Source organism: Salmo salar, chromosome ssa11 (genome assembly GCF_905237065.1).
Source record: "Salmo salar chromosome ssa11, Ssal_v3.1, whole genome shotgun sequence".
Classification (NCBI taxonomy): domain Eukaryota; kingdom Metazoa; phylum Chordata; class Actinopteri; order Salmoniformes; family Salmonidae; genus Salmo; species Salmo salar.
The window spans coordinates 47590693-47616715 of record NC_059452.1 but is presented as its reverse complement, the minus strand read 5'-3'; the positions used below and the strand labels follow the sequence as shown (position 1 = coordinate 47616715).

At 43.3% G+C, this 26023-nt stretch overlaps 1 protein-coding gene across 2 annotated transcripts in view; it reads left to right on the top strand.

The window, feature by feature from the left end:
* The window catches only part of LOC106562850 (non-muscle caldesmon), a 72603-nt gene that overhangs the window by 37283 nt on the left and 9297 nt on the right, over window positions 1-26023 (top strand). The window contains exons 3-13 of one of the 2 annotated variants that reach the window (XM_045689707.1): window positions 590-1151; window positions 1367-1497; window positions 5909-6155; window positions 7191-7331; window positions 9204-9245; window positions 12816-12859; window positions 19242-19323; window positions 20246-20386; window positions 20832-20927; window positions 22639-22722; window positions 24173-24281. In XM_045689707.1, coding sequence (XP_045545663.1) covers window positions 590-1151; window positions 1367-1497; window positions 5909-6155; window positions 7191-7331; window positions 9204-9245; window positions 12816-12859; window positions 19242-19323; window positions 20246-20386; window positions 20832-20927; window positions 22639-22722; window positions 24173-24281 — 1679 coding nt within the window. The remainder of the gene's footprint in view (window positions 1-589; window positions 1152-1366; window positions 1498-5908; window positions 6156-7190; window positions 7332-9203; window positions 9246-12815; window positions 12860-19241; window positions 19324-20245; window positions 20387-20831; window positions 20928-22638; window positions 22723-24172; window positions 24282-26023) is intronic. The other variant, XM_045689708.1, reaches the window with a different exon arrangement.

The window sequence follows — 26023 nt, the reverse complement described above, 5'->3', positions numbered from 1 at the left end:
TGAATAATGAAGGTTAATCATTTAATAGATGGAACCTGCATTTTTTATGTTCGCTACAACAAATATTCATGTTCAAGTTAATTCAATCATTTTAATTCAGAATACATAATGTAATTTAATGGCAAATAGTGAATAAAACATAAAACAGTGAAGTATTTACAACTTCTAAAGATAACCTAATGGGTGCTGATGTCACTTTAAGTTTTGAATACTGATATACTATGAGTTGGGTTTACTACAATGGTTCTAGGCAACGGGAGTTAGCAGAACTAATTACTTTTTACACTGTATTAAACAGTTAGGAATTTAGCTGAGTTAGCCTGTTTTGAATTCAGTTGACAATGCATTAGGTTGAATTGTTGAAAGTTGTATGTATTGATTGTCTTTTTTGAGGGAGACCTGGCCATCTTTGGCCTGGGTAACCCTGTCCTTAGGTGTAGTTACTCTTGAAGGAAATGTTGAATACAGCACTATATTTCTATGGACAATTGTGCAAGATAGATATCCGTTGAACAGTTATGAACAGTTAGAAATTACTGGATCACCTTTAGGTTTGACTTGTTATTAACAATTCTACCTGTCTCTTCAGGTGTGAGAGTGAGCTGAAGGCTAGTGGCTGCCAGTTGGCTCTGGAGGAGGACGAGGGCTTCAGTGACTGGACCCAGAGGTTGGAGAAACGCAGACAGCGCCACCTGGAGGAACAGGAGTCCTGGGAGCAGCATCAGCCCCAGCAGCAGCAGCATCAACCCCAGCAGCAGCATCAGCCCCAGCAGCATCAGCCCCAGCAGCATCAACCCCAGCAGCATCAACCCCCGCAGCAGCAGCATCAGCCCCAGCAGCATCAACCCCAGCAGCATCAGCCCCAGCAGCATCAGCCCCAGCAGCATCAGCCCCAGCAGCAGCATCAACCCCAGCAGCAGCATCAACCCCAGCAGCATCAGCCCCAGCAGCATCAACCCCAGCAGCATCAACCCCAGCAGCAGCAGCATCAGCCCCAGCTGCTCAGGCTAAACGGAGCCTCCCCAATCAGGCCCTGCTTGAAGACACATCCTGGACCTGGGCCCGAGGAGAGGGAGGAGAAGGAGGTAGAGTGGGAACGAAGAGCCAGCAACAAGACACAAGACGCTTCAAGAAGAGTAACAGATGACAAGGTAGAGTTACGATTGTGTACATGCCGTGCTGTATCCAATCATCACTCAAGTCACAGTGTAGTCTTTATTCACGGCAGGGCAAAGAGGGGAAAGCTGTTGTTTGGGCTGTGATGCCAAACTTGACCGAACTTTAGATGAGTTGATGCCAATGACGTTTGATGCCAAAACTCTAATTGGACTATAAAGTGTTCTTCTAAATGCTGTTTTGTTTTTAGGTAGTGGAGAAGAAGAAATCTGAGCTGAAGATCTCCTACACCTCTAAAGTCATGAGACACGTCAACAGTAACGGGGAAGCAGCTGGAGCGGAAGTGACCTCATACCTAGTTGCAGGGAAACTGTCTCCAAGGTAACAAACCTAAAATAGTCTATATGTGTGTCCAAAATGGCACTTGAATCCTTATATAGAGCCTCATCTGGCCAAAAGTAGTGCATTATATAGGGATTAGGGTGCCATTTTGTCTGGTATAAAGTAGTGCACTATAACGGGAATAGGGTTCCATTTGGCTGGCCTAAAGTAGTGCACTATAACGGGAGTAGGGTGCCATTTGTCTGGTCTAAAGTAGTGCACAATAACGGGAATAGGGTGCCATTTGGTTGGTCTAAAGTAGTGCACTATCAAAGGAATAGGGTGCCATTTTGGACACAGGTTCAGACTGGGGCCAGATCTCACTATTGTAATGTCCAAATTCAATTTAAAGAGGAGGAGAACTCAACACAAAGACTGAAGCTGTCTGAGTTTATTTATAGTTTCCTTAGTTTCAGTCTTAGCTTCCTTGTCAGGGATTTCCTCGTCTTCTGACGATATAACGAAATCATCGTCGGAAAAGGTAGACCAATACGCAGCAGGTATGTGATTGTTCATTTTGAACATTTATTCACTTCAAAATGAATACAAAACAACAAGAAAACGAACGATTCACTGACAGTCTGCAAGGCACAAGGCTAACACAGAACAATCACCCACAAATACCAAACACAAACACACCCTACTATATGGGACTCTCAATCAAAGGCAGATAGACAACACCTGCCTTCAACTGAGAGTCCCAACCCCAATTAATCAAACATAGACATACACTCACTAGACTCCACATAGAAATACCTAAACATAAACCAAAACCCGGAATTACTAAATCAAACACCCTTTTTACAAAACACACCACCCTGAACCACATAAAACAAATACCCTCTGCCACGTCCTGACCAAACTACAATACTAATTAACCTTTATACTGGCCAGGACGTGACAGTACCCCCCCCTTAAAGGTGCTAACCCCGGAAGCACCTTAAAACGAAAAACTGTGCTACACCCCCCCTCCCCAACCCACCTATATCTGGAGGTGGCTCTGGTTCCGGCCGTTCCAGGCTGTCGGGCCACTCTGGCATCGCCGAGGGGCAGTCGGGCCAGTCTGGCATCGCCGGGGGGCAGTCGGGCCAGTCTGGCAGTTCGGGACAGTCTGGCAGTTGGGGGCAGTCTGGGCAGTCTGGCAACTCGGGGCAGTCTGGCAACTCGGGGCAGTCTCGGGACAGTCTGGGCAGTCTGGCCACTCGGGACAGTCTGGGCAGTCTGGCCACTCGGGGCAGTCTGGCCACTCGGGGCAGTCTGGGCAGTCTGGCCACTCGGGGCAGTCTGGCCACTCGGGGCAGTCTGGCCACTCGGCGCAGTCTGGCCACTTCAGCGCAGTCTGGCCACTCCGGCGGTTCAGCGCAGTCTGGCCACTCCGGCGGTTCAGCGCAGTCTGGCCACTCCGGCGGTTCAGCGCAGTCTGGCCACTCCGGCGGTTCAGCGCAGTCTGGCCACTCCGGCGGTTCAGCGCAGTCTGGCCACTCCGGCGGTTCAGCGCAGTCTGGCCACTCCGGCGGTTCAGCGCAGTCTGGCCACTCTGGCGACTGTTGACTGGCGGGCAGCTCTGACGACTGTTGACTGGCGGGCAGCTCTGACGACTGTTGACTGGCGGGCAGCTCTGACGACTGTTGACTGGCGGGCAGCTCTGACGACTGTTGACTGGCGGGCAGCTCTGACGACTGTTGACTGGCGGGCAGCTCTGACGACTGTTGACTGGCGGGCAGCTCTGACGACTGTTGACTGGCGGGCAGCTCTGACGACTGTTGACTGGCGGGCAGCTCTGACGACTGTTGACTGGCGGGCAGCTCTGGTGATGGTTGACTGGCGGGCAGCTCTGGTGACTGTTGACTGGCGGGCAGCTCTGGTGACTGTTGACTGGCGGGCAGCTCTGGTGACTGTTGACTGGCGGGCAGCTCTGGTGACTGTTGACTGGCGTGGCTGGGTTGACGCACTTGTAGCCTGGTGCGTGGTGCTGGTACTGGGCTTACCAGATTATGAACACGCACCTCCAGGCTAGTGCGGGGAGCGGGAACAGGACGAGTCGGACTGGGTTGACGCACTTCCGGGTCCGCACGAGAGACAGGAGCTGGAAACCCAGGGCTATGGAGGCGCACAGTCGGTCTAGATCTTACCTCCTGCACAACCCGCCTTGGCTGGATGGAACAAGGAACCTTGTACGAGCGGGGTGCTCGTACAGGGCAGACTGGGCTGTGCAGGGGCCTGATGGTAGCCGTGCGTAGAGCGGGAGTTGGGTAGCCTGGTCCTCGGAGGCGTACCGGCGACCAGATGCGCTGCGCAGGCATCCTCCTACCAGGCTGGATGCCCGCTCTAGCACGGCACCTGCAAGGGGCTGGAATAACGCGCACCGGACTGTGCGTGCGTATGGGTGAGATAGTGCGCTCCTCAGCGAAACATAGCGCTCTCCACCCCATACGCTCCTCCATATAACCATGGGTAGCTGGCTTCCGGCTCTTCTTACGCCTAGCCAAACTACCCGTGTGCCCCCCCCAAAAAAAAATCTTGGGGGTGCCTCTCGTGCTTCTCCCTCAGCGCGTCCATGGCCTCGTACCTACGCCTCTCTGCCTTGGCTGCCTCAATTTCCCACTGCGGGCGGCGATACTCCCCAGCCTGGTGCCAAGGTCCGGCCCCATCCAGAACTTCCTCCCAGGTCCACTTCTCCCGCCAGTCCAACTCGAATTCCCTCTGCTCCTTCCTCTGCTGCTTGGTCCTTGAGTGGTGGGTGATTCTGTCAGGGATTTCCTCGTCTTCTGACGATATAACGAAATCATCGTCGGAAAAGGTAGACCAATACGCAGCAGGTATGTGATTGTTCATTTTGAACATTTATCCACTTCAAAATGAATACAAAACAACAAACAAGAAAATGAACGATTCACTGACAGTCTGCAAGGCACAAGGCTAACACAGAACAATCACCCACAAATACCAAACACAAACACACCCTACTATATGGGACTCTCAATCAAAGGCAGATAGACAACACCTGCCTTCAACTGAGAGTCCCAACCCCAATTAATCAAACATAGACATACACTCACTAGACTCCACATAGAAATACCTAAACATAAACCAAAACCCGGAATTACTAAATCAAACACCCTTTTTACAAAACACACCACCCTGAACCACATAAAACAAATACCCTCTGCCACGTCCTGACCAAACTACAATACTAATTAACCTTTATACTGGCCAGGACGTGACATTCCTGGTACAGATGGAGGATCTTAATTTGAGCCAGTTTGCTACAGCAGGAAAATAATCCTGCAGCAACAGGAAATGTGAATTATAAAGTGGATTATTATTAATGGACATTTTTGAAGCGGTTGATACATTTTCCATAAGGATAAATCAAGTCTGAAATTGAAAAGTGGCAATTACAAATTTCAGAAGCCTTTTTAAACCTCAAATAGACTAGAAGTTTTACATTTCCTGCATTGAAGGAAAGCTCTCCTGCAACACGACGATCAAATGAAAATCCTACATCTGTATGAATGATTGCTTGTAGAGAGAGAACAACAACTTCTGTAAAGCATCTATCAGTTCCTACTTCATACTGAACTGAAAAAGACGCATGACAAGATCAGTGACTCTCATCACTTCCTGTATTGGCTAGCTCAACATCCTTCCTTCATTTAACCAAGCCTTTAGAGTGAGCTACTATAGGGTGTTGAGACACAGCTAGAGACACAGATAGAGATGGCTGAGACACAGATAGTCATGGATGAGACACAGCTAGAGACACAGATAGAGACGGCTGAGACACAGATAGAGACGGCTGAGACACAGATAGAGATGGCTGAGACACAGATAGTCTTGGATGAGACACAGGAAGACATGGATGACAAACTGAAAGACATGGCTGAGACACAGATAGTCATGGCTGAGACACAGATAGTCATGACTGAGACACAGATAGAGATGGCTGAGACACAGATAGTCATGACTGAGACACAGATAGTCATGGATGAGACACAGAAAGAGATGGATGACACACCGAAAGACATGGTTGAGACACAGATAGTCTTGGACGAGACACCGAAAGACATGGATGAGACACAGATAGTCATGGATGAGACACCGAAAGAGATGGATGAGATGCCTACTTCTTCCTTGTTTGTCACTGAAGGAGACAGGTAAAGATTTTAAAGCAAACTGAGGGAATCTTGTTGATTGATAAGATGAGAACTGTCCAAAGTAGTTCATAACTACAGCAGTGGAGATATTAGAAGGTGTTACATTTGTAATGCAGTTTGATCATAGTGAGAGATGGAGCAGCTTCCTCCAACCTCTCCTCTCCTCTCCTCTCCTCTCCTCTCCTCTCCTCTCCTCTCCTCTCCTCTCCTCTCCCCTACCCTCCCCTCCTCTCCTCTCCTCTCCTCTCCTCCAGTCGCAGTGGCAGCTTGGGAGGGCAGAGAAAGGAGGAGGTGGATGGAGAGGTTCCCGTGGGGCTGCTGGAGACAGAGAAGACACCAGGCCAGGGACAGGGCACCCTAGAACAGCTGAGACAGAGACAGCAGGAGGACCAGGAGGAGCTGGAGGAGTTGAACCGCAGGAGAGAGGAGAAATGCAGAGCCAGGAAGGAGGAGGAGCACCAGAGAGAGAAAGAGGAGCAGCACAGACAGGAGCAGGAGGAGGTGAGACCTGGCTCTGTTATAATGAATGAGAAGGGGGTACCAGTCAGATCCTAGATCAGCACTCCTACTCCGAGACTGGTATGTACACTATCTGAGTATGTATATGCATGTCGATGCATGTTGGTAACACTTCCTATGAACACCCTCTTCATAATGCATTGTAAGCACATTTTTAAAACCTTGTGAGCTCTGACATAATGCATTATAATGCACAGCATGCACAACAGAGGCCTGTTCAGCCTCATGTATGTGCGGGTGTTGTTCTGATGTAGTTTCTCTGTCTGCAGGAGGAGAGGAAGAGGGGGGTGTTGTTCTAATGTAGTTTCTCCGTCTGCAGGAGGAGAGGAAGAGGGTGTGTTGTTCTAATGTAGTTTCTTTGTCTGCAGGAGGAGAGGAAGAGGGGGGTGTTGTTCTAATGTAGTTTCTCTGTCTGCAGGAGGAGAGGAAGAGGGGGGTGTTGTTCTAATGTAGTTTCTCCGTCTGCAGGAGGAGAGGAAGAGGGGTGTGTTGTTCTAATGTAGTTTCTCTGTCTACAGGAGGAGAGGAAGAGGGGTGTGTTGTTCTAATGTAGTTTCTCTGTCTACAGGAGGAGAGGAAGAGGGGTGTGTTGTTCTAATGTAGTTTCTCTGTCTGCAGGAGGAGAGGAAGAGGGTGTGTTGTTCTAATGTAGTTTCTCTGTCTGCAGGAGGAGAGGAAGAGGGTGTGCTGTTCTAATGTAGTTTCTCTGTCTACAGGAGGAGAGGAAGAGGGGTGTGTTGTTCTAATGTAGTTTCTCCGTCTGCAGGAGAAGAGGAAGAGGGGGTGTGTTGTTCTAATGTAGTTTATCCGTCTACAGGAGGAGAGGAAGAGGGGTGTGTTGTTCTAATGTAGTTTCTCTGTCTGCAGGAGGAGAGGAAGTGGGGTGTGTTGTTCTAATGTAGTTTCTCTGTCTGCAGGAGGAGAGGAAGAGGGGTGTGTTGTTCTAATGTAGTTTCTCTGTCTGCAGGAGAAGAGGAAGAGGGGTGTGTTGTTCTAATGTAGTTTCTCCGTCTGCAGGAGGAGAGGAAGAGGGTGAAAGACGGGTTGGAGAGTAAGAGGATGTCGGCTTCAGAGAGAAGGATGAAGAACCTCAGTATTTCCAGCATTGAGGGAGACGAGTCCTTCAGTCCCTTCAGTCCCATCAGCCCCACCTTCAAGGTACTACTGATGTCCCGGTATCTATCAATCAATCAATCGATCACATAACTTCAAGATACTTCTGATTTCCCATATCATTTACCACCATACACGTCACCTTGTCATTCACCTATCATCTAATCACATGCCCACAGATGTAGAGAACATGATTTTTATTAGAACCAAAAAGGTTTAAATGGATTTCTTCTTATACAGGATGTAGCCCCTAAAAACCTTCTAGGATGTATTTCACAGCATATCAGTCCCCTTTCTGTTCACTCTGCCATGCGGACTCACACAGTGTTACTGTGCTTGATGTAGCATGTCTGTCACTGTGTTCTGTTCCATTCTTCATGCCATCCTACCAGAAACTACTCCTTCTGTTCTACCCAGTAAGTTCTAGACTGTCTGTAAGTGTAGTGTGTCGATGGATATAACTGTGTTGGCTCTGTGATGTGAAGTGAGAGTCCTGTATGGTCTGTGGTTGTATGACAGGTAACACCAGTCGCTACTTAGAGTCTGATATCAGTATGACTAGTCACACTGGCTTCCGTTGGTTCCGTTTTGACTTGGCTCATTTGTTTTCAGAAAGTGTTTTCAACACTCCTTCTCAGACAAAATGAACCATGACGGATTTGAAACAAACCTTCTAGTCTGAAGACACCTTTTACTAACTACTAAATATGATATACTTTCAGAATCAACTCCTTGATGAACAAAACAGTTTGTCTTGTCAATCTTGTCGTAGAACACAAAAGACAATGTTGACTACAGGATCACTTCTCTATATTTCTTCTCTCCCTTGGTGTCATCACACCCCCACACCACCTCTCCACCTCTTGCATGTCATGTTGACACATCATCCTATGTTTCTTCACCTTAATGTTTTTTTAAGTGTGAAGAAATGCTTCCTGTGTTGACAGCATGTAGAGAGTTTTAGTCTGTGTTCTAACATCCATACTGGTCTACCTTTTAGAATCCACTACGTTACTATGGATATTGGAACAGAGCCTTTGTGTGCCTTCCAAATGGAACCCTATTCCCTTGATAGTGCACTACTGTTGACCAGGGCCCATAGGGTGCCAGAATAGGGTTCCATTGGGGACATAGATGTTGTGTTGTGCTATGTGTGTAGCTGCCTGTGGTTAGCTTTCCTTAAACACTCCAACACTTCACGGATTGTCATGGGTTAATTAATGTCTTCATGGGTTAATCAATTTTTTTCATGGGTTAATTCATGGATTGTCATGGGTTAATTCATGTCTTTATGGGAAAGCACCCGACTTTCTTTTCTGGCTCACAGCTAAATAGGATGTACCACACGTTTGCATTGCTCAATAGCAACCTTGCTAATGTGCCAACTGTTGAGTCATAACCAACGAAATGACTCACTCAGTCCAATTTTTCTGTGCTTCTGTTAAACCAGTAAAGCACTAGTAATACTCCTGTTACAAGTAGGAGTGGCGCAGCGGTCTAAGGCACTGCATCTCAGTGCTTGAGGCGTCACTACAGACACCCTGGTTTGATTCCAGGCTGTATCACAACCAGCCGTGATTGGGAGCCCCATAGGGCGGTGCACAATTGGCCCAGCGTCGTCCAGGTTTGGCTGGTATAGGCCGTCATTGTAAATAAGAATTTATTCTTAACTGACTTGCCTAGTTAAATAAAGGTTCAATAAAATACATTTAGAAACAAATATATTTTCCTTAAAATCAATTGGACAAAACACAAAGATTTAGGAAACTATTAGGAAAATAAACCATTTAGACCGTGGAAAAGTGTTCCTCTTACTGTATGTATCTATCTGATCGAAAATAAATTGTCTGCAGCAGTGGCATTGGCTTGTGTCTTTCCTGTCATCAATGTGCTTCCCTGTGATGTGTGTCCTTCCAGAATGACACCGAGGAGAGGATGACGTCTGAGAATACCTGCACGGTGAGTTTCACCTTGGAGACCCAGCGTTCCAGAGGACAAACGTATTTCAGAATATTTCATCCAAATCCAAATTATTCTGTGTTGTTTTAGATTCTGTCCCCCCGTTAGATTCTGTTCCCTGTTTGCTTTTATAACTAAACAGAAAGGAAAAAATTCTAATAAATCTCAAGGAATCATCAGCATGATATTTGTTGTTGTATATGATGCATTACTACAGAGATCTGGATTGGTTTTTACTTCAAATGTAATACAAAAGTTTGGTGCTTCCTAATCTGAAGGGGGAAACAATATAACAGAACACAGAATGATTCATTTTATGTGGATTGAAGGTTCTGGAACAATGACCCCATGCAGGGGTCATTCCAGGTTAAAGGTCACCATGGGGTCAACTGTGACACAAAGGTTCTGTTCTGTTGTGTTCTGTGTGGTCGTAATGTGACACCACTTGTCAGCTGTCTGTCTTTTTGATGTCATTCTACGCTTCATACAAACTCAGCTCTTGTTTCTAGCCTGGTCCCAGATCTGTTTGTGCTGTCTTGCCAAATATAGACATTGTCATGCATCAATGACCATATGAGTTGGCAAGACAACCCAAACAGATCCGGGAAAAAGCGATCCTGTTTCACCTTCCCTCCAAAGACCTTCTGAGCCGTTGTTACTACATCAGCAACAGGAAGGTGTCCATATTATGAGCCATGATGATGGGTAATATATTGACAACTTAAAGGGGAAGATTGTTCCTTTCAACTTACTGTGTGCCCCCTACATATACCTTTAACAGGTCATGACAGTATTATACACCTTTAACAGGTCATGACAGTATCATATACCTTTAACAGGTCATGACAGTACAATACACCATTAACAGGTCATGACAGTATTATACACCTTTAACAGGTCATGGCAGTATTATATACCTTTAACAGGTCATGACAATATTATACACCTTTAACAGGTCATGACAGTATTATACACCTTTAACAGGTCATGACAGTATTATACACCTTTAACAGGTCATGACAGTATTATACACCTTTAACAGGTCATGACAGTATTATACACCTTTAACAGGTCATGACAGTATTATAGACCTTTAACAGGTCATGGCAGTATTATACACCTTTAACACGTCATGGCAGTATTATATACCTTTAACAGGTCATGACAGTATTATATACCTTTAACACGTCATGACAGTATAAACCACAAATGCTTTAATGAGAAGGAATGCTTTGGAATTGTAGGAATACTCTGTGTTGATAATGTGGACTACTGTAGATTGATAATGTAGGGCTACTGTAGATAGATAATGTAGGGCTACTGTAGATAAATAATGGTGGGCTACTGTAGATAAATAATGTAGGGCTACTGTAGATAAATAATGGTGGGCTACTGTAGATAAATAATGTAGGGCTACTGTAGATAAATAATGTAGGGCTACTGTAGATAAATAATGTAGGGCTACTGTAGATAAATTATGTAGGGCTACTGTAGATAAATAATGGTGGGCTACTGTAGATAAATAATGTAGGGCTACTGTAGATAAATAATGGTGGGCTACTGTAGATAAATAATGTAGGGCTACTGTAGATAAATAATGTAGGGCTACTGTAGATAGATAATGTAGGGCTACTGTGGATAGATAATGTAGGGCTACTGTAGATAAATAATGTAGGGCTACTGTAGATAAATAATGTAGGGCTACTGTAGATAAATAATGTAGGGCTACTGTAGATAGATAATGTAGGGCTACTGTAGATAAATAATGTAGGGCTATTGGAGATAAATAATGTAGAGCTACTGTAGATAAATAATGGTGGGCTACTGTAAATAGATAATGTAGGGCTACTGTAGATAAATAATGTAGAGCTACTGTAGATAGATAATGTAGAGCTACTGTAGATAAATAATGTAGGGCTACTGTAGATAAATAATGTAGGGCTACTGTAGATAGATAATGTAGGGCTACTGTAGATAAATAATGTAGGGCTACTGTAGATTGATAATGTAGGGCTACTGTAGAAAAATAATGTAGGGCCACTGTAGATAGATAATGTAGGGCTACTGTAGATAAATAATGTAGGGCTACTGTAGATAAATAATGGTGGGCTACTGTAGATAAATAATGTAGGGCTACTGTAGATAAATAATGGTGGGCTACTGTAGATAAATAATGTAGGGCTACTGTAGATAAATAATGTAGGGCTACTGTAGATAGATAATGTAGGGCTACCGTGGATAGATAATGTAGGGCTACTGTAGATAAATAATGTAGGGCTACTGTAGATAAATAATGTAAGGCTACTGTAGATAAATAATGTAGGGCTACTGTAGATAGATAATGTAGGGCTACTGTAGATAAATAATGTAGGGCTACTGGAGATAAATAATGTAGGGCTACTGTAGATAAATTATGTAGTGCTACTGTAGATAGATAATGTAGGGCTACTGTAGATAAATAATGTAAGGCTACTGTAGATAGATAATGTAGGGCTACTGTAGATAAATAATGTAGGGCTACTGTAGATAGATAATGTAGGGCTACTGTAGATAAATAATGTAGGGCTACTGTAGATTGATAATGTAGGGCTACTGTAGAAAAATAATGTAGGGCCACTGTAGATAGATAATGTAGGGCTACTGTAGATAAATAATGTAGGGCTACTGTAGATAAATAATGGTGGGCTACTGTAGATAAATAATGTAGGGCTACTGTAGATAAATAATGGTGGGCTACTGTAGATAAATAATGTAGGGCTACTGTAGATAAATAATGTAGGGCTACTGTAGATAGATAATGTAGGGCTACTGTGGATAGATAATGTAGGGCTACTGTAGATAAATAATGTAGGGCTACTGTAGATAAATAATGTAGAGCTACTGTAGATAAATAATGTAGGGCTACTGTAGATAGATAATGTAGGGCTACTGTAGATAAATAATGTAGGGCTACTGGAGATAAATAATGTAGGGCTACTGTAGATAAATGATGTAGTGCTACTGTAGATAGATAATGTAGGGCTACTGTAGATAAATAATGTAGGGCTACTGTAGATAGATAATGTAGGGCTACTGTAGATAAATAATGTAGGGCTACTGTAGATAAATAATGTAGGGCTACTGTAGCTAAATAATGTAGGGCTACTGTAGATAGATAATGTAGGGCTACTGTAGATAAATAATGTAGGGCTACTGTAGATAAATAATGTAGGGCTACTGTAGCTAAATAATGTAGGGCTACTGTAGATAGATAATGTAGAGCTACTGTAGATAAATAATGTAGGGCTACTGTAGATAGATAATGTAGGGCTACTGTAGATAGATAATGTAGGGCAACTGTAGATAAATAATGTATGGCTACTGTAGATAAATAATGTAGGGCTACTGTAGATAAATAATGGTGGGCTACTGTAGATAAATAATGTAGGGCTACTGTAGATAAATAATGTAGGGCTACTGTAGATAAATAATGTACGGCTACTGTAGATTGAAGTTGTTAGCAGTTATGCTAGGTTGCTTCAGATATATTATCTCACAATACAAACCCAGTGTACTTGTTCCCCTCCTCAGATCAACGAGAGGACTGAGTCTCTCAACCGCTCTTTGCAGAAAAGGTGAGTGAAAATATCTGAAGTCAAATAGTTGACTTTCTTCATGAGCAGAATGTAATAAAGTAGACAAACTGTGCTCTAATTAGCGAAATAGAAAAGCAGGGATTTGGCAGGCGCTAAGCTCTCTCTCTCTCTCTTTCTTTTCTCTCTCTCTCTCTCTGTCTCTCTGTCTCTCTGTCTCTCTCTTTCTCTCTCTCTCTCTCTCTCTCTCTCTCTCTCTCTCTGTCTCTCTCTTTCTTTTCTCTCTCTCTCTCTCTCTCTCTCTCTCTGTCTCTCTGTCTCTTTCTCTTTCTCCCTCTCTCTCTCTCTCTCTCTCTCTCTCTCTCTCTCTCTCTCTCTCGCTCTCTCTCTCTCTGTCTCTCTTTGTTGCATCACCTCTTTGTGTACTAAGTCAAACCAGATGTGTTTTCTTTGGTGGCTGCTGGTAAGATAGATGGGCGATATGCTTCCAGAGGAGCCTCGCGCTGAGATAGATTAGATATCTGTTCCTATAGCAGCCGTGTGGTGGAATACATTAGATATCTGATCCTATAGCAGCCGTGTGGTGGAATACATTACATATCTGATCCTAAAGCAGCTGTGTGGTTAGATAGATACACCCTAACACTCGTATAGCCGGTGCAACAGGTACACTCCTCATGGTGAGATAGCGATAGTACGCTCATGTAGCAGCCGCCAGGCTCCTTTCTGTCTGCAGCTGTCCATTACTGATGCTAACTGGCTCCACCTCTACCCTGCTGTCCCGCTGTGGGATATAGAAAGGGATTCATATTGGGATATCAGCTTTAAATCAGACATAGAAAAGCCATGAGGACATTTATGATGGTGTTGTGTTTTTTTGTTCGTCCCCAGAGAATGGTGAGAGAGAGGAATTAGCTAGGAGTCTGAGGGCCTTAAGACAGAGAATGGTGAGGGATAGCATTAACTAGGAGTCTGAGGGCCTGAAGACAGAGAATGATGAGGGATAGCATTAACTAGGAGTCTGAGGGCCTGAAGACAGAGAATGGTGAGGGATAGCATTAGCTAGGAGTCTGAGGGCCTTAAGACAGAGAATGGTGAGAGAGAGGAATTAGCTAGGAGTCTGAGGGCCTTAATTAAGACAGAGAATGGTGAGGGATAGCATTAACTAGGAGTCTGAGGGCCTTAAGACAGAGAATGGTGAGAGAGAGGAATTAGCTAGGGGTCTGAGGGCCTTAAGACAGAGAATGGTGAGGGATAGCATTAACGAGGAGTCTGAGGGCCTTAAGACAGAGAATGGTGAGGGATAGCATTAACGAGGAGTCTGAGGGCCTTAAGACAGAGAATGGTGAGGGATAGCATTAACGAGGAGTCTGAGGGCCTTAAGACAGAGAATGGTGAGGGATAGCATTAACGAGGAGTCTGAGGGCCTTAAGAGATGAAATCATCAGGTGAGCTGGTGTTTTATTGCCTCTCTGTTTCCCATCCGTCAGAGGACACACACGCACACATAAACATGCATGCAGGCACACACACTCACACACACTTGTAAGAGGGAACATTGCGTGAGGATAATAGCCCCTTTCATAAAATGTGAACATGATGGAACGCATCATCAGAGAGTCAATGACATCATCGTAACTAATGGTAACCCAAACACCCTCAACACAAAGCATATGTCACTGTCTCTGTTGGTGGAAGACACTGCTAATAAAGTTTAAAGATTTCCGGTGTCACATTTATCTGGCCATAATCAGAGGGACAGGAAGATATTATATTAAAGCAGATGGAAGACATCACTGTTTAGAGGATCTCTGATATATTCTATAGATATTATATTAAAGCAGATGGAAGACATCACTGTTTAGAGGATCTCTGATATAGTCTATAGATATTATATTAAAGCAGGTGGAAGACATCACTGTTTAGAGGATCTCTGATATAGTCTATAGATATTATATTAAAGCAGGTGGAAGACATCACTGTTTAGAGGATCTCTGATATAGTCTATAGATATTATATTAAAGCAGGTGGAAGACATCACTGTTTAGAGGATCTCTGATATAGTCTATATATGCATAGTCACTTTAACTATACATTCATGTACATACTACCTCAATTGTCCCGACCAACCGGTGCCCCCGCACATTGGCTAACCGGGCTATCTGCATTGTGTTCTGCTACCCACCACCCGGCAACCCCTCTTTTACGCTACTGCTACTCTCTGTTTATGATATATGCATTGTCACTTTAACCATATGTACATGTACATACTACCTCGATCAGTGCCTGTATATAACCAGTGCCTGTATATAGCCTCGCTACTGTTATAGCCTCGCTACTGTATATAGCCTCGCTACTGTTATTTTACTGTTGTTTTTATTTCTTTACTTACCTATTGTTCACCTAATACCTTTTTTGCACTATTGGTTAGAGCCTGTAAGTAAGCATTTCACTGTAAGGTCTACACTTTTTGTATTCGGCGCATGTGACAAATAAACTTTGATTTGATTTTGATTAGATATTATTTTAAAGCAGATGGAAGACATCACTGTTTAGAGGATCTCTGATATATTCTATAGATATTATATTAAAGCAGATGGAAGACATCACTGTTTAGAGGATCTCTGATATATTCTATAGATATTATATTAAAGCAGGTGGAAGACATCACTGTTTAGAGGATCTCTGATATATTCTATAGATATTATATTAAAGCAGATGGAAGACATCACTGTTTAGAGGATCTCTGATATATTCTATAGATATTATATTAAAGCAGGTGGAAGACATCACTGTTTAGAGGATAGTATGTGTTGATACAGTTGAAGTCGGAAGTTTACATACAGCTCAGCCAAATACATTTAAACTCCATTTTTCACAATTCCTGACATTTAATCCTAGTAAACATTCCCTGTCCTAGGTCAGTTAGGATCACCACTTTATTTTAAGAATGTGAAATGTCAGAATAATAGTAGAGAGAATGATTGATTTCAGCTTTTATTTCTTTCATCACATTCCCAATGGGTCAGAAGTTTGCATGCGCTCAATTAGTATTTGGTAGTATTGCCTTTAAATTGTTTAACTTGGGTCAAACGTTTCAGGTAGCCTTCCACAAGCTTCCCACAATATGTTGGGTGAATTTTGGCCCATTCCTCCTGACAGAGCTGGTGTAACTGAGTCAGGTTTGTAGGCCTCCTTGCTCGCACACAATTTTTCAGTTCTGCCCACAAATTTTCTATAGGATTGAGGTCAGGGCTTTGTGATGGCCACTCCAATACCTAGACTTTGTTGTCCTTAAGCCATTTTTAAGCCACAACTTTGGAAGTATGTTTGGGGTCATTGTTCATTTGGAAGACCCATTTGCGACCAAGCTTTAACTTCCTGACTGATGTCTTGAGATGTTGCTTCAATATATCCACATAATTTTCCTTCCTCATGATGCTATTTCTTTTGTGAAGTGCACCAGTCCCTCCTGCAGCAAAGCACCCCCACAACATGATGCTGCCACCCCCGTGCTTCACGGTTGGATGGTGTTCTTCGGCTTGCAAGCCTCCCCCTTTATACTCCAAACATAACGATGGTCATTATGGCCAAACAGTTCTATTTTTGTTTCATCAGAAAGTACGATCTTTGTCCCCATGTGCAGTTGCAAACCATAGTCTGGCTTTTTATGGTGGTTTTGGAGCAGTGGCTTCTTCCCTGCTGAGCAGCCTTTCAGGTTATGTCGTTATAGGACTCGTTTTACTGTGGATATAGATACTTTTGTACCTGTTTCCTCCAGCATCTTCGCAAGGTCCTTTGCTGTTGTTCTGGGATTGAATTGCACTTTTCGCACCAAAGTACGTTCGTCTCTTGGAGACAGAAGGCGTCTCCTTCCTGAGCGGTATGACGGCTGTGTGGTCCCATGGTGTTTAAACTTGCGTACTATTGTTTGTACAGATGAGCATGGTACCTTCAGGCGTTGGACCAGACTTGTGGAGGTCTACAATTTTTCTTCTGAGGTCTTGGCTGATTTCTTTTGATTTTCCCATGATGTCAAGCAAAGAGTCACTGAGTTTGAAGGTAGGCCTTGAAATACATCCACAGGTACACCTCCAATTGACTCAAATTATGTCAATTAGGATATCAGAAGCTTCTAAAGCCATGACATCATTTTCTGGAATTTTCCAAGCTGTTTAAAGGCAGTCAACTTAGTGTATGTAAACTTCTGACTCACTGGAATTGTGATACAGTGAATTACAAGTGAAGTAATCTGTCTGTAAACAATTGTTGGAAAAATTACTTGCGTCATGCACAAAGTAGATGTCCTAACCGACTTGCCAAAACTAGTTTGTTAACAAGAAATCTGTGGAGTGGTTGAAAAACGAGTTTTAATGACTCCAACCTAAGTGTTTGTAAACTTCCGACTTCAACTGTATGTGGGCTAGTCTGTTTGACATTTCCAGATATAGTCTGTGTTTATATGTGGTCTAGTCTGTTAGACATCCTGGTGAGACTAGAGACGTCCTGCTCCTCTGGCTGGGCAGTGATCCCCTGTTAAGACTAGAGACGTCCTGCTCCTCTGGCTGGGCAGTGAGCTCCTGGTGAGACTAGAGACGTCCTGCTCCTCTGGCTGCGCAGTGAGCTCCTGGTGAGACTAGAGACGTCCTGCTCCTCTGGCTGGGCAGTGAGCTCCTGGTGAGACTAGAGACGTCCTGCTCCTCTGGCTGGGCAGTGAGCTCCTGGTGAGACTAGAGACGTCCTGCTCCTCTGGCTGGGCAGTGAGCTCCTGGTGAGACTAGAGACGTCCTGCTCCTCTGGCTGGGCAGTGAGCTCCTGGTGAGACTAGAGACGTCCTGCTCCTCTGGCTGGGCAGTGAGCTCCTGGTGAGACTAGAGACGTCCTGCTCCTCTGGCTGGGCAGTGAGCTCCTGGTGAGACTAGAGACGTCCTGCTCCTCTGGCTGGGCAGTGAGCTCCTGGTGAGACTAGAGACGTCCTGCTCCTCTGGCTGGGCAGTGAGCTCCTGGTGAGACTAGAGACGTCCTGCTCCTCTGGCTGGGCAGTGAGCTCCTGGTGAGACTAGAGACGTCCTGCTCCTCTGGCTGGGCAGTGAGCTCCTGGTGAGACTAGAGACGTCCTGCTCCTCTGGCTGGGCAGTGAGCTCCTCCTTTATTTAGTATATGACCCACAGGAATCTTTAGCCATACCCAAAATAGCCATCAAAGGAGTGTGGATTCATTACATGTCTTAAGTATTAGCTATACCTTTACTTAGCAGTGAAATATGCAACCCTAACCCTACCTCATGGTACAATCAACCCTAACCCTAACCCTACCTCAGAGTACTGTCAACCCTAACCCTACCTCAGGGTACTGTCAACCCTAACCCTACCTTAGAGTACTGTCAACCCTAACCCTACCTCAGGGTACAATCAACCCTAACCCTAACCCTACCTCAGAGTACTGTCAACCCTAACCCTACCTCAGGGTACTGTCAACCCTAACCCTACCTCAGAGTACTATCAACCCTAACCCTACCTCAGGGTACTATCAACCCTAACCCTACCTCAAGGTACTGTCAACCCTAACCCTACCTCAGGGTACTATCAACCCTAACCCTACCTCAGGGTACTATCAACCCTAACCCTACCTCAGAGTACTATCAACCCTAAACCTACCTCAGGGTACTATCAACCCTAACCCTACCTCAGGGTACTGTCAACCCTAACCCTACCTCAGGGTACTATCAACCCTAAACCTACCTCAGGGTACTATCAACCCTAACCCTACCTCAGGGTACTGTCAACCCTAACCCTACCTCAGGGTACTGTCAACCCTAACCCTACCTCAGGGTACTGTCAACCCTAACCCTACCTCAGGGTACTGTCAACCCTAACCCTAACCCTACCTCAGAGTACAATCAACCCTAACCCTAACCCTACCTCAGAGTACAATCAACCCTAACCCTACCTCAGAGTACTATCAACCCTAACCCTAACCCTACCTCAGTGTACTATCAATCCTAACCCTAACCCTACCTCAGAGGACTATCAATCCTAACCCTACCTCAGAGGACTATCAATCCTAACCCTACCTCAGAGTACTATCAATCCTAACCCTAACCCTACCTCAGAGTACAATCAACCCTAACCCTACCTCAGAGTACTATCAACCCTAACCCTAACCCTACCTCAGAGTACAATCAACCCTAACCCTACCTCAGAGTACTATCAATCCTAACCCTAACCCTACCTCAGAGTACTATCAATCCTAACCCTAACCCTACCTCAGAGTACTATCAATCCTAACCCTAACCCTACCTCAGAGGACTATCAATCCTAACCCTAACCCTACCTCAGAGTACTATCAATCCTAACCCTAACCCTACCTCAGAGGACTATGAAAGAATGATGTTCATTGAATAATATGTCTTGTTTTAAAACAGTAACAGCATCAAGAAGACCCAGCCTCCCATCCCCATCTCCAAGATCGACAACAGGCTGGAACAGTACACTCATGCCATAGAGGTATACTATGCTGTACTTCACTATACTTTACAATACTATACTGTACCGTACCATGCATTGCAATACTATACTATGCCTTACTATACCTTACAATACTTTACTATGCTTTACTATACTATACTGTGTTATACCGTACTATACTGTACTATACTGTACTCTACTTTACTATGCTTTGCTATACTTTACTATACTTTGCTGTACTTTACTATGCTTTACTATACCGTACTATACGTTATAATGTTTTACTATACTATACTATAATTGACTATGTGTTACTATACTATACTATACTTTACTATACCGTACTATATGTTATAATGTTTTACTATACTTTACTATGCGTAACGATACTATACTTTACTATAATTTACAATACTTTACAATAGTTTAAAATACTTTACAATACTGTACTTTACTATACCTTACTGCGCTTTACTATACTATACTGTTCTTTACTATACTTTACTATGTTTTACTATGCTTCACTATGCTTTACTGTACTTTACTATGCTTTACTATACTATTCTTTACTTTACTGTGCTTTACGTTAATATACTACTAAGTACTGTAATATACTACACTATACGATACTATACTGTACTATTGTTTTCCAACTCCAGTGCTCCAGTTCCTCCAACAGCTCACATTAGGAGTCCCAGAGTTGATTAACACTGTACTGTATTATACTAATCTACTGCTATCTTACATCCTCTGAGTTTTCATCCCCTGTACGACCGATAACATTTAAAGCTACTCCTTTATTTAGCTGAACTTAAACCATAACGCAGGAGTGGCCAAGCCTCCCCCGAACAGAGAGAAACTGGCTATGCAGGCTTTTTCTTTAGCCCTGTTTAACAACACAGTGTAACCAATTCAGTCCAGACAGTAAACGGAAGTTAACGGTCATGTCTCATCTGTCCAGACGTCCTCTAAGGAAGCCAAGGCAGCCAGGCAGCAGGCTCTGATGGACCTGCCCAGCCCCACTGAGCCTGTGGCCTCCAAGAAGAACCTGTTTGAGGCCGGGGAAGCTTGGAGCCAGACCCCCAGGGAAACACCTTCCAAGGTAGGGAAAGATGACATACGGACAGCCATTGTCTTTTAGCAGGGGGCTGGATATCCAAACGTATTCAGTTGATGATAAATAGAGACTCTGCATACTGAAACATGCTCTTATTGATGACAGACCTCTAACCACTTTAGTGAACACTATCCAATGGTATGAAGGCATCGGTGGGCCTCTCCTCCATTTTTAGTGAACTCAATCATCAAATTAATCATAACACAAAAGTAGCGTTTATACCTTATTACATTTTTTTGACGGGGAAAAATGTGCAGTGTTCAACATTTCTGTCAACGTGTCAGATTTGGCAAGTTGGTTCATTTTCCTCTGTAGTCCATAAATCAGTGACTTAATGGAAAATGCTTTTGCACCTTTTGAATAGGAAATAGGGTGCCATTTGTTATGTTAATACACGACTTCATCATGATTCATCATCTGTGTTTCTCAGGATACAGAGGGTCTGAACGTAGGCGTGGCCGACCTCATCCACCAATGGGTGAAAGGGAACCCAGACGGAAGCTGCAAAAGCCTCTCCAAGCCAGCAGTGAGTAACAACAGTCACCTGTCTTTCCCAATTCTCTCAGAGCTACTCACGATGACTTAGTTACATCAGAGCTACTCACGATGACTTAGTTACGTCAGCGCTACTCACGATGACTTAGTTACATCAGAGCTACTCACGATGACTTAGTTACATCAGAGCTACTCACGATGACTTAGTTACATCAGAGCTACTCACGATGACTTAGTTACGTCAGCGCTACTCACGATGACTTAGTTACATCAGAGCTACTCACGATGACTTAGTTACATCAGAGCTACTCACGATGACTTAGTTACATCAGAGCTACTCACGATGACTTAGTTACATCAGAGCTACTCACGATGACTTAGTTACATCAGAGCTACTCACGATGACTTAGTTACATCAGAGCTACTCACGATGACTTAGTTACATCAGAGCTACTCACGATGACTTAGTTACATCAGAGCTACTCACGATGACTTAGTTACATCAGAGCTGCTCACGATGACTTAGTTACATCAGAGCTACTCACGATGACTTAGTTATGTCAGAGCTACTCACGATGACTTAGTTACGTCAGCGCTACTCACGATGACTTAGTTACGTCAGCGCTACTCACGATGACTTAGTTACATCAGAGCTACTCACGATGACTTAGTTACATCAGAGCTACTCACGATGACTTAGTTACATCAGAGCTACTCACGATGACTTAGTTACGTCAGAGCTACTCACGATGACTTAGTTACGTCAATACGACAAGTCGACAACAGTTACGACTCAGTTATGACTCAGTGACGACTCAGGTACGACTCATACTAAATATCTATCCAACTTTGAAATAGTCAACTGTAGAACTACGTCAGGAGTGGCCTCCTCCTGATGGCTAAGGGGTGTGGAGGCTTTTGCTCCAACACTGCTGTAACACTCCTGATTCAGCTAATCAGGCTTCTGATTGGAAGCTTATTTTCTGGATCGGGTGTGTTGGAGCAGGGTTGGAGTAAAAGCCTGCACACCCAACAGTCCTCCGCGACAGCTACTTGTGAATCCGTTGATCTGTCATGTAGTTGAAGTGAAACTTAACTCAGCTCACTGACATGTCAATCTTGACAATTCTGTTGCTGCACCTTCTCTTCTTCTTCTCCTTCTTCTCCTTCTTCTTCTCCTTCTTCTCCTTCTTCTTCTCCTTCTCCTTCTCCTCCTTCTTCTTCTTCTCCTTCTCAGTTTTCAACTGTCTTTCTACATCTCTGGCACATTCTAATCTGTCCCTTCTTCAAGGTAACTGTTCTCCGTCTTTCCTTCATATCTAACATATATGTGAATATATTACCACCCTATAGCTTTATCATCAGTCTCATATGTAGGCCTACTTTATCAATGTCAAGTCAGACACGTATTGTCATATTGTATTTCCCAGGATATATCAAGTCTGGTGATTGTACTATTTCTATAAAACGCTGCCCCCTGTGGGGGGGATGTTAGTATAGCAGAGTAATAATCAAACCCAACCTCTCTCTCCTGATTGGTACAGTAGCCTCTCTATCTACATTCATGACACAATATTATCTGCAGTAGCTTGAATAAGATTTAATCCGCTATCTGTTCGTGTTCATATTTTTTGTCTATATATTTGTATTGATAACACCGTAAAGCACAGGATTGACAGAAGGGTATTAACGTGTTGATGTGTGTATCTTCTCTAATGGTTGATGTGTGTTTGTTCTGTCAGGAGGTGAAGGCCGGTGATGTTCTGAGCAAGAAGAACCTCTGGGAGAATCTAGGAGACTCTTCGCCGGCTGGGAGGGCAGGGAAGGTAGTTTAGGCTTAAATCCAATTAACAAATCCATTCATTCATTAAACTACATAATATATACAGTGCATTCGGAAAGTATTCTGAGCCCTTAGATTTTTCTAAATGTTGTTATGTTACAGCCTTATGATTTGCAAATGTATTAAAAATTAAAAACAGAAATACCTTATTTACAGACCCTTTGCTATGAGACTCGAAATTGACCTCAAGTGGCCACCTGTGGTAAATTCAATTGATTGGACATGATTTGTAAAGGTACACACCTGTCTATAAAAGGTCCCACAGTTGACAGTACATGTCAGAGCAAAAACCAAGCCATGAGGTCGAAGGAATTGCCTGTAGAACTCCGAGACAGGATTGTGTTGAGGCACAGATCTGGGAAAGGGTACAAAAAAATTCTGTAGCATTGAAGGTCCCCAAGAACACAGTGGCCTCCATCATTCTTAAATGGAAGAAGTTTGGAACCACCAAGACTCTTCCTAGAGTTGGCCGACGGGGGAGAATGGCCTTGGTCAGGGACCATCTGAAACAAGATTCTCTGGTCTGATGCAACCAAGATTGAACTCTTTTACCTGAATGCCAAGTGGAAACCTGGCACCATCCGTACAATGAAGCATGGTGGTGGCAGCATCATGCTGTGGGGAGGTTTTTCAGCGGCAAGGACTGGGAGACTAGTCAGGATCGAGAGAAAGATGAGCGGATCAAATTACAGAGCGATCCTTGATGAAAACCTGCTCCAGAGTGCTCAGGACCTCAGACTGGGGCGAAGGTTCACCTTCCAACAGGACAACGGCCCTAAGGACGCAGCCAAGAGAACACAGGAGTGGTTTCTGGACAAGTCTCAGAATGTGCTTGAGTGGCCAAGCCAGAGCTTGGACTTGAACCCAATCAAACATCTCTGGAGAGACCTGAAAATAGCTGTGCAGCGACGCTCCCCATCCAACCTGACAAAACTTGAGAGGATCTTCAGAGAAGAATGGGAGAAACTCCCCAAGTACAGGTGTGCCAAGCATATAGCGTCATACCCATGAAGACTCAAGGCTGTAATCTCTGCCAAAGGAGCTTCAACAAAGTACTGCGTAAAGGGTCTGAATACTTATGTAAATGTGATATTTCAGATTTTTTTTATAAATGTGCAAAGATTTCCAAAAACCTGTTTTTGCTTTGTCGTTATTGATGAGGGGAAGAAAACAATTTAATCCCTTTTAGAATAAGGCTGTAATGTAACAAAATTTTGAAAATGTCAAGAGGTCTGAATACTTTCCGAGTGCACTGTATGAGGTCTGTTATTCAATTGGTGGATTATATTCAAAACAAATAGCTGTCAACACAAAGGTGTATGAAACTTTTGAATATTGGTACTTAAAATAATACATTGAAATTATACATGCCTGCATTTGTACAAATTAAATATATAATATTTTTTTCACTGCAATAATGAACTCTTTTCTAGGGAGCTTCCTCTGGTAAAAAGTACAAATTTGTGATGATGGCTCACGGCAAGTATGAGAAGGTTGCCATCGGTGATGATGATTACAACGAGCACACAAACGGAAAATCAAGTAAGACTCACTTACATCCCATATTTACTTAAAAAAAAGAAAATGGCAGCTACATCCCATATTTACTTAAAAAAAAGAAAATGGCAGCTACATCCCATATTTACTTTAAAAAAAGAAAATGGCAGCTACATCCCATATTTACTTTAAAAAAAAGAAAATGGCAGCTACATCCCATATTTACTTAAAAAAAAAAATGGCAGCAGTGGATGTGTAGTTGTTGGCTTTGTGTAAAAACAATCCCATTCATCTGTTAGTAATGTATCATCATGTCTGTCCAGGACAGAGAGAGAGGTCTGGTAGTAATGTATCACCATGTCTGTCCAGGAGAGAGAGAGATCTGTTAGGCCATCCCATACCATCTCTGTCCAGGAAAGAGAGCTGTCTGTTAGGCCATTCCATACCATATCTATCCAGGAGGTAGAGGTCTATTAGTTGCAATTCTATGGTATTTATTAGTTCCTTAGCAGTCACGCCTTGGCATGCAACCAAGTGATTGTGATTCTCTTCTACCATATGAAGGTACTTAGAATACCAGTACTAGATCTTAGACTACAAGTACTAAATCTTAGACTACCAGTACTAGATCTTAGACTACCAGTACTAGATCATAGACTACCAGTACTAGATCTTAAACTACCACTACTAGATCTTAGACTACAAGTACTAAATCTTAGACTACCAGTACTAGATCTTAGACTACCAGTACTAGATCTTAAACTACCAGTACTAGATCTTAGACTACCAGTACTAGATCTTAGACTAACGGTCATTTCTCAATCAACTAGGAACTAATGTGCCACAAACCACATCAATAATGGTACATGACTAAATAAAAACAACAAGAAACTGATACAACAGCTTAGAGTTTACTTCAATGTAAACATGTAGACAATAAGCAATAATTTAGTTAATCACACGATAGGCAACAGCATTCTATACTGGACACGTCTATACAAAATAATGTCCTGTATATACAATCAATACAGGTTTTACCTTCTTCAGTTTTGAACCCGGTGCCACAGTCATTTTTATTACTGCACACTTTTGAGTCAAGCCAATTCTAGAACAAGTGTAAAGCAGCAGTGTGGTTATGGTTGGCTCATGAGGATACACCCGTTATTTATCAATGAAAAATAATTTCATTAAACAAAGACCTGAGAAGCATCAGATAGCTATAACAAAAATAGACATCTTAAATAAAAAAAATTATGCCACAAATTCTCAAAAGTTCCTTACAGAAGAATAAACCTTTAAAGCTTTAAGAAAAAAAAATCATGCTCATTAGATCTATTCCAGCGACAAAATTATCAAAAGCTTATTTTAAAACACCAACTGCGTCTTCATCATTTAACAAATTAACCGTCAGTGTCACTTACCCACTTAACTTCCTGTATCACAAAGACCCTTCTGTAGTTTATTACACGTCTTCCTGTATCACAAAGACCCTTCTGTAGTTTATTACACGTCTTCCTGTATCACAAAGACCCTTCTGTAGTTTATTACACGTCTTCCTGTATCACAAAGACCCTTCTGTAGTTTATTACACGTCTTCCTGTATCACAAAGACCCTTCTGTAGTTTATTACACGTCTTCCTGTATCACAAAGACCCTTCTGTAGTTTATTACACGTCTTCCAATATCACGAAGACCCTTCTGTAGTTTATTGCCTGAGGCACGTTTATCTTACATTCCTTCATTCTTATCCATTCTGCACCATTGAAGACATTCATCATAAAGCAATC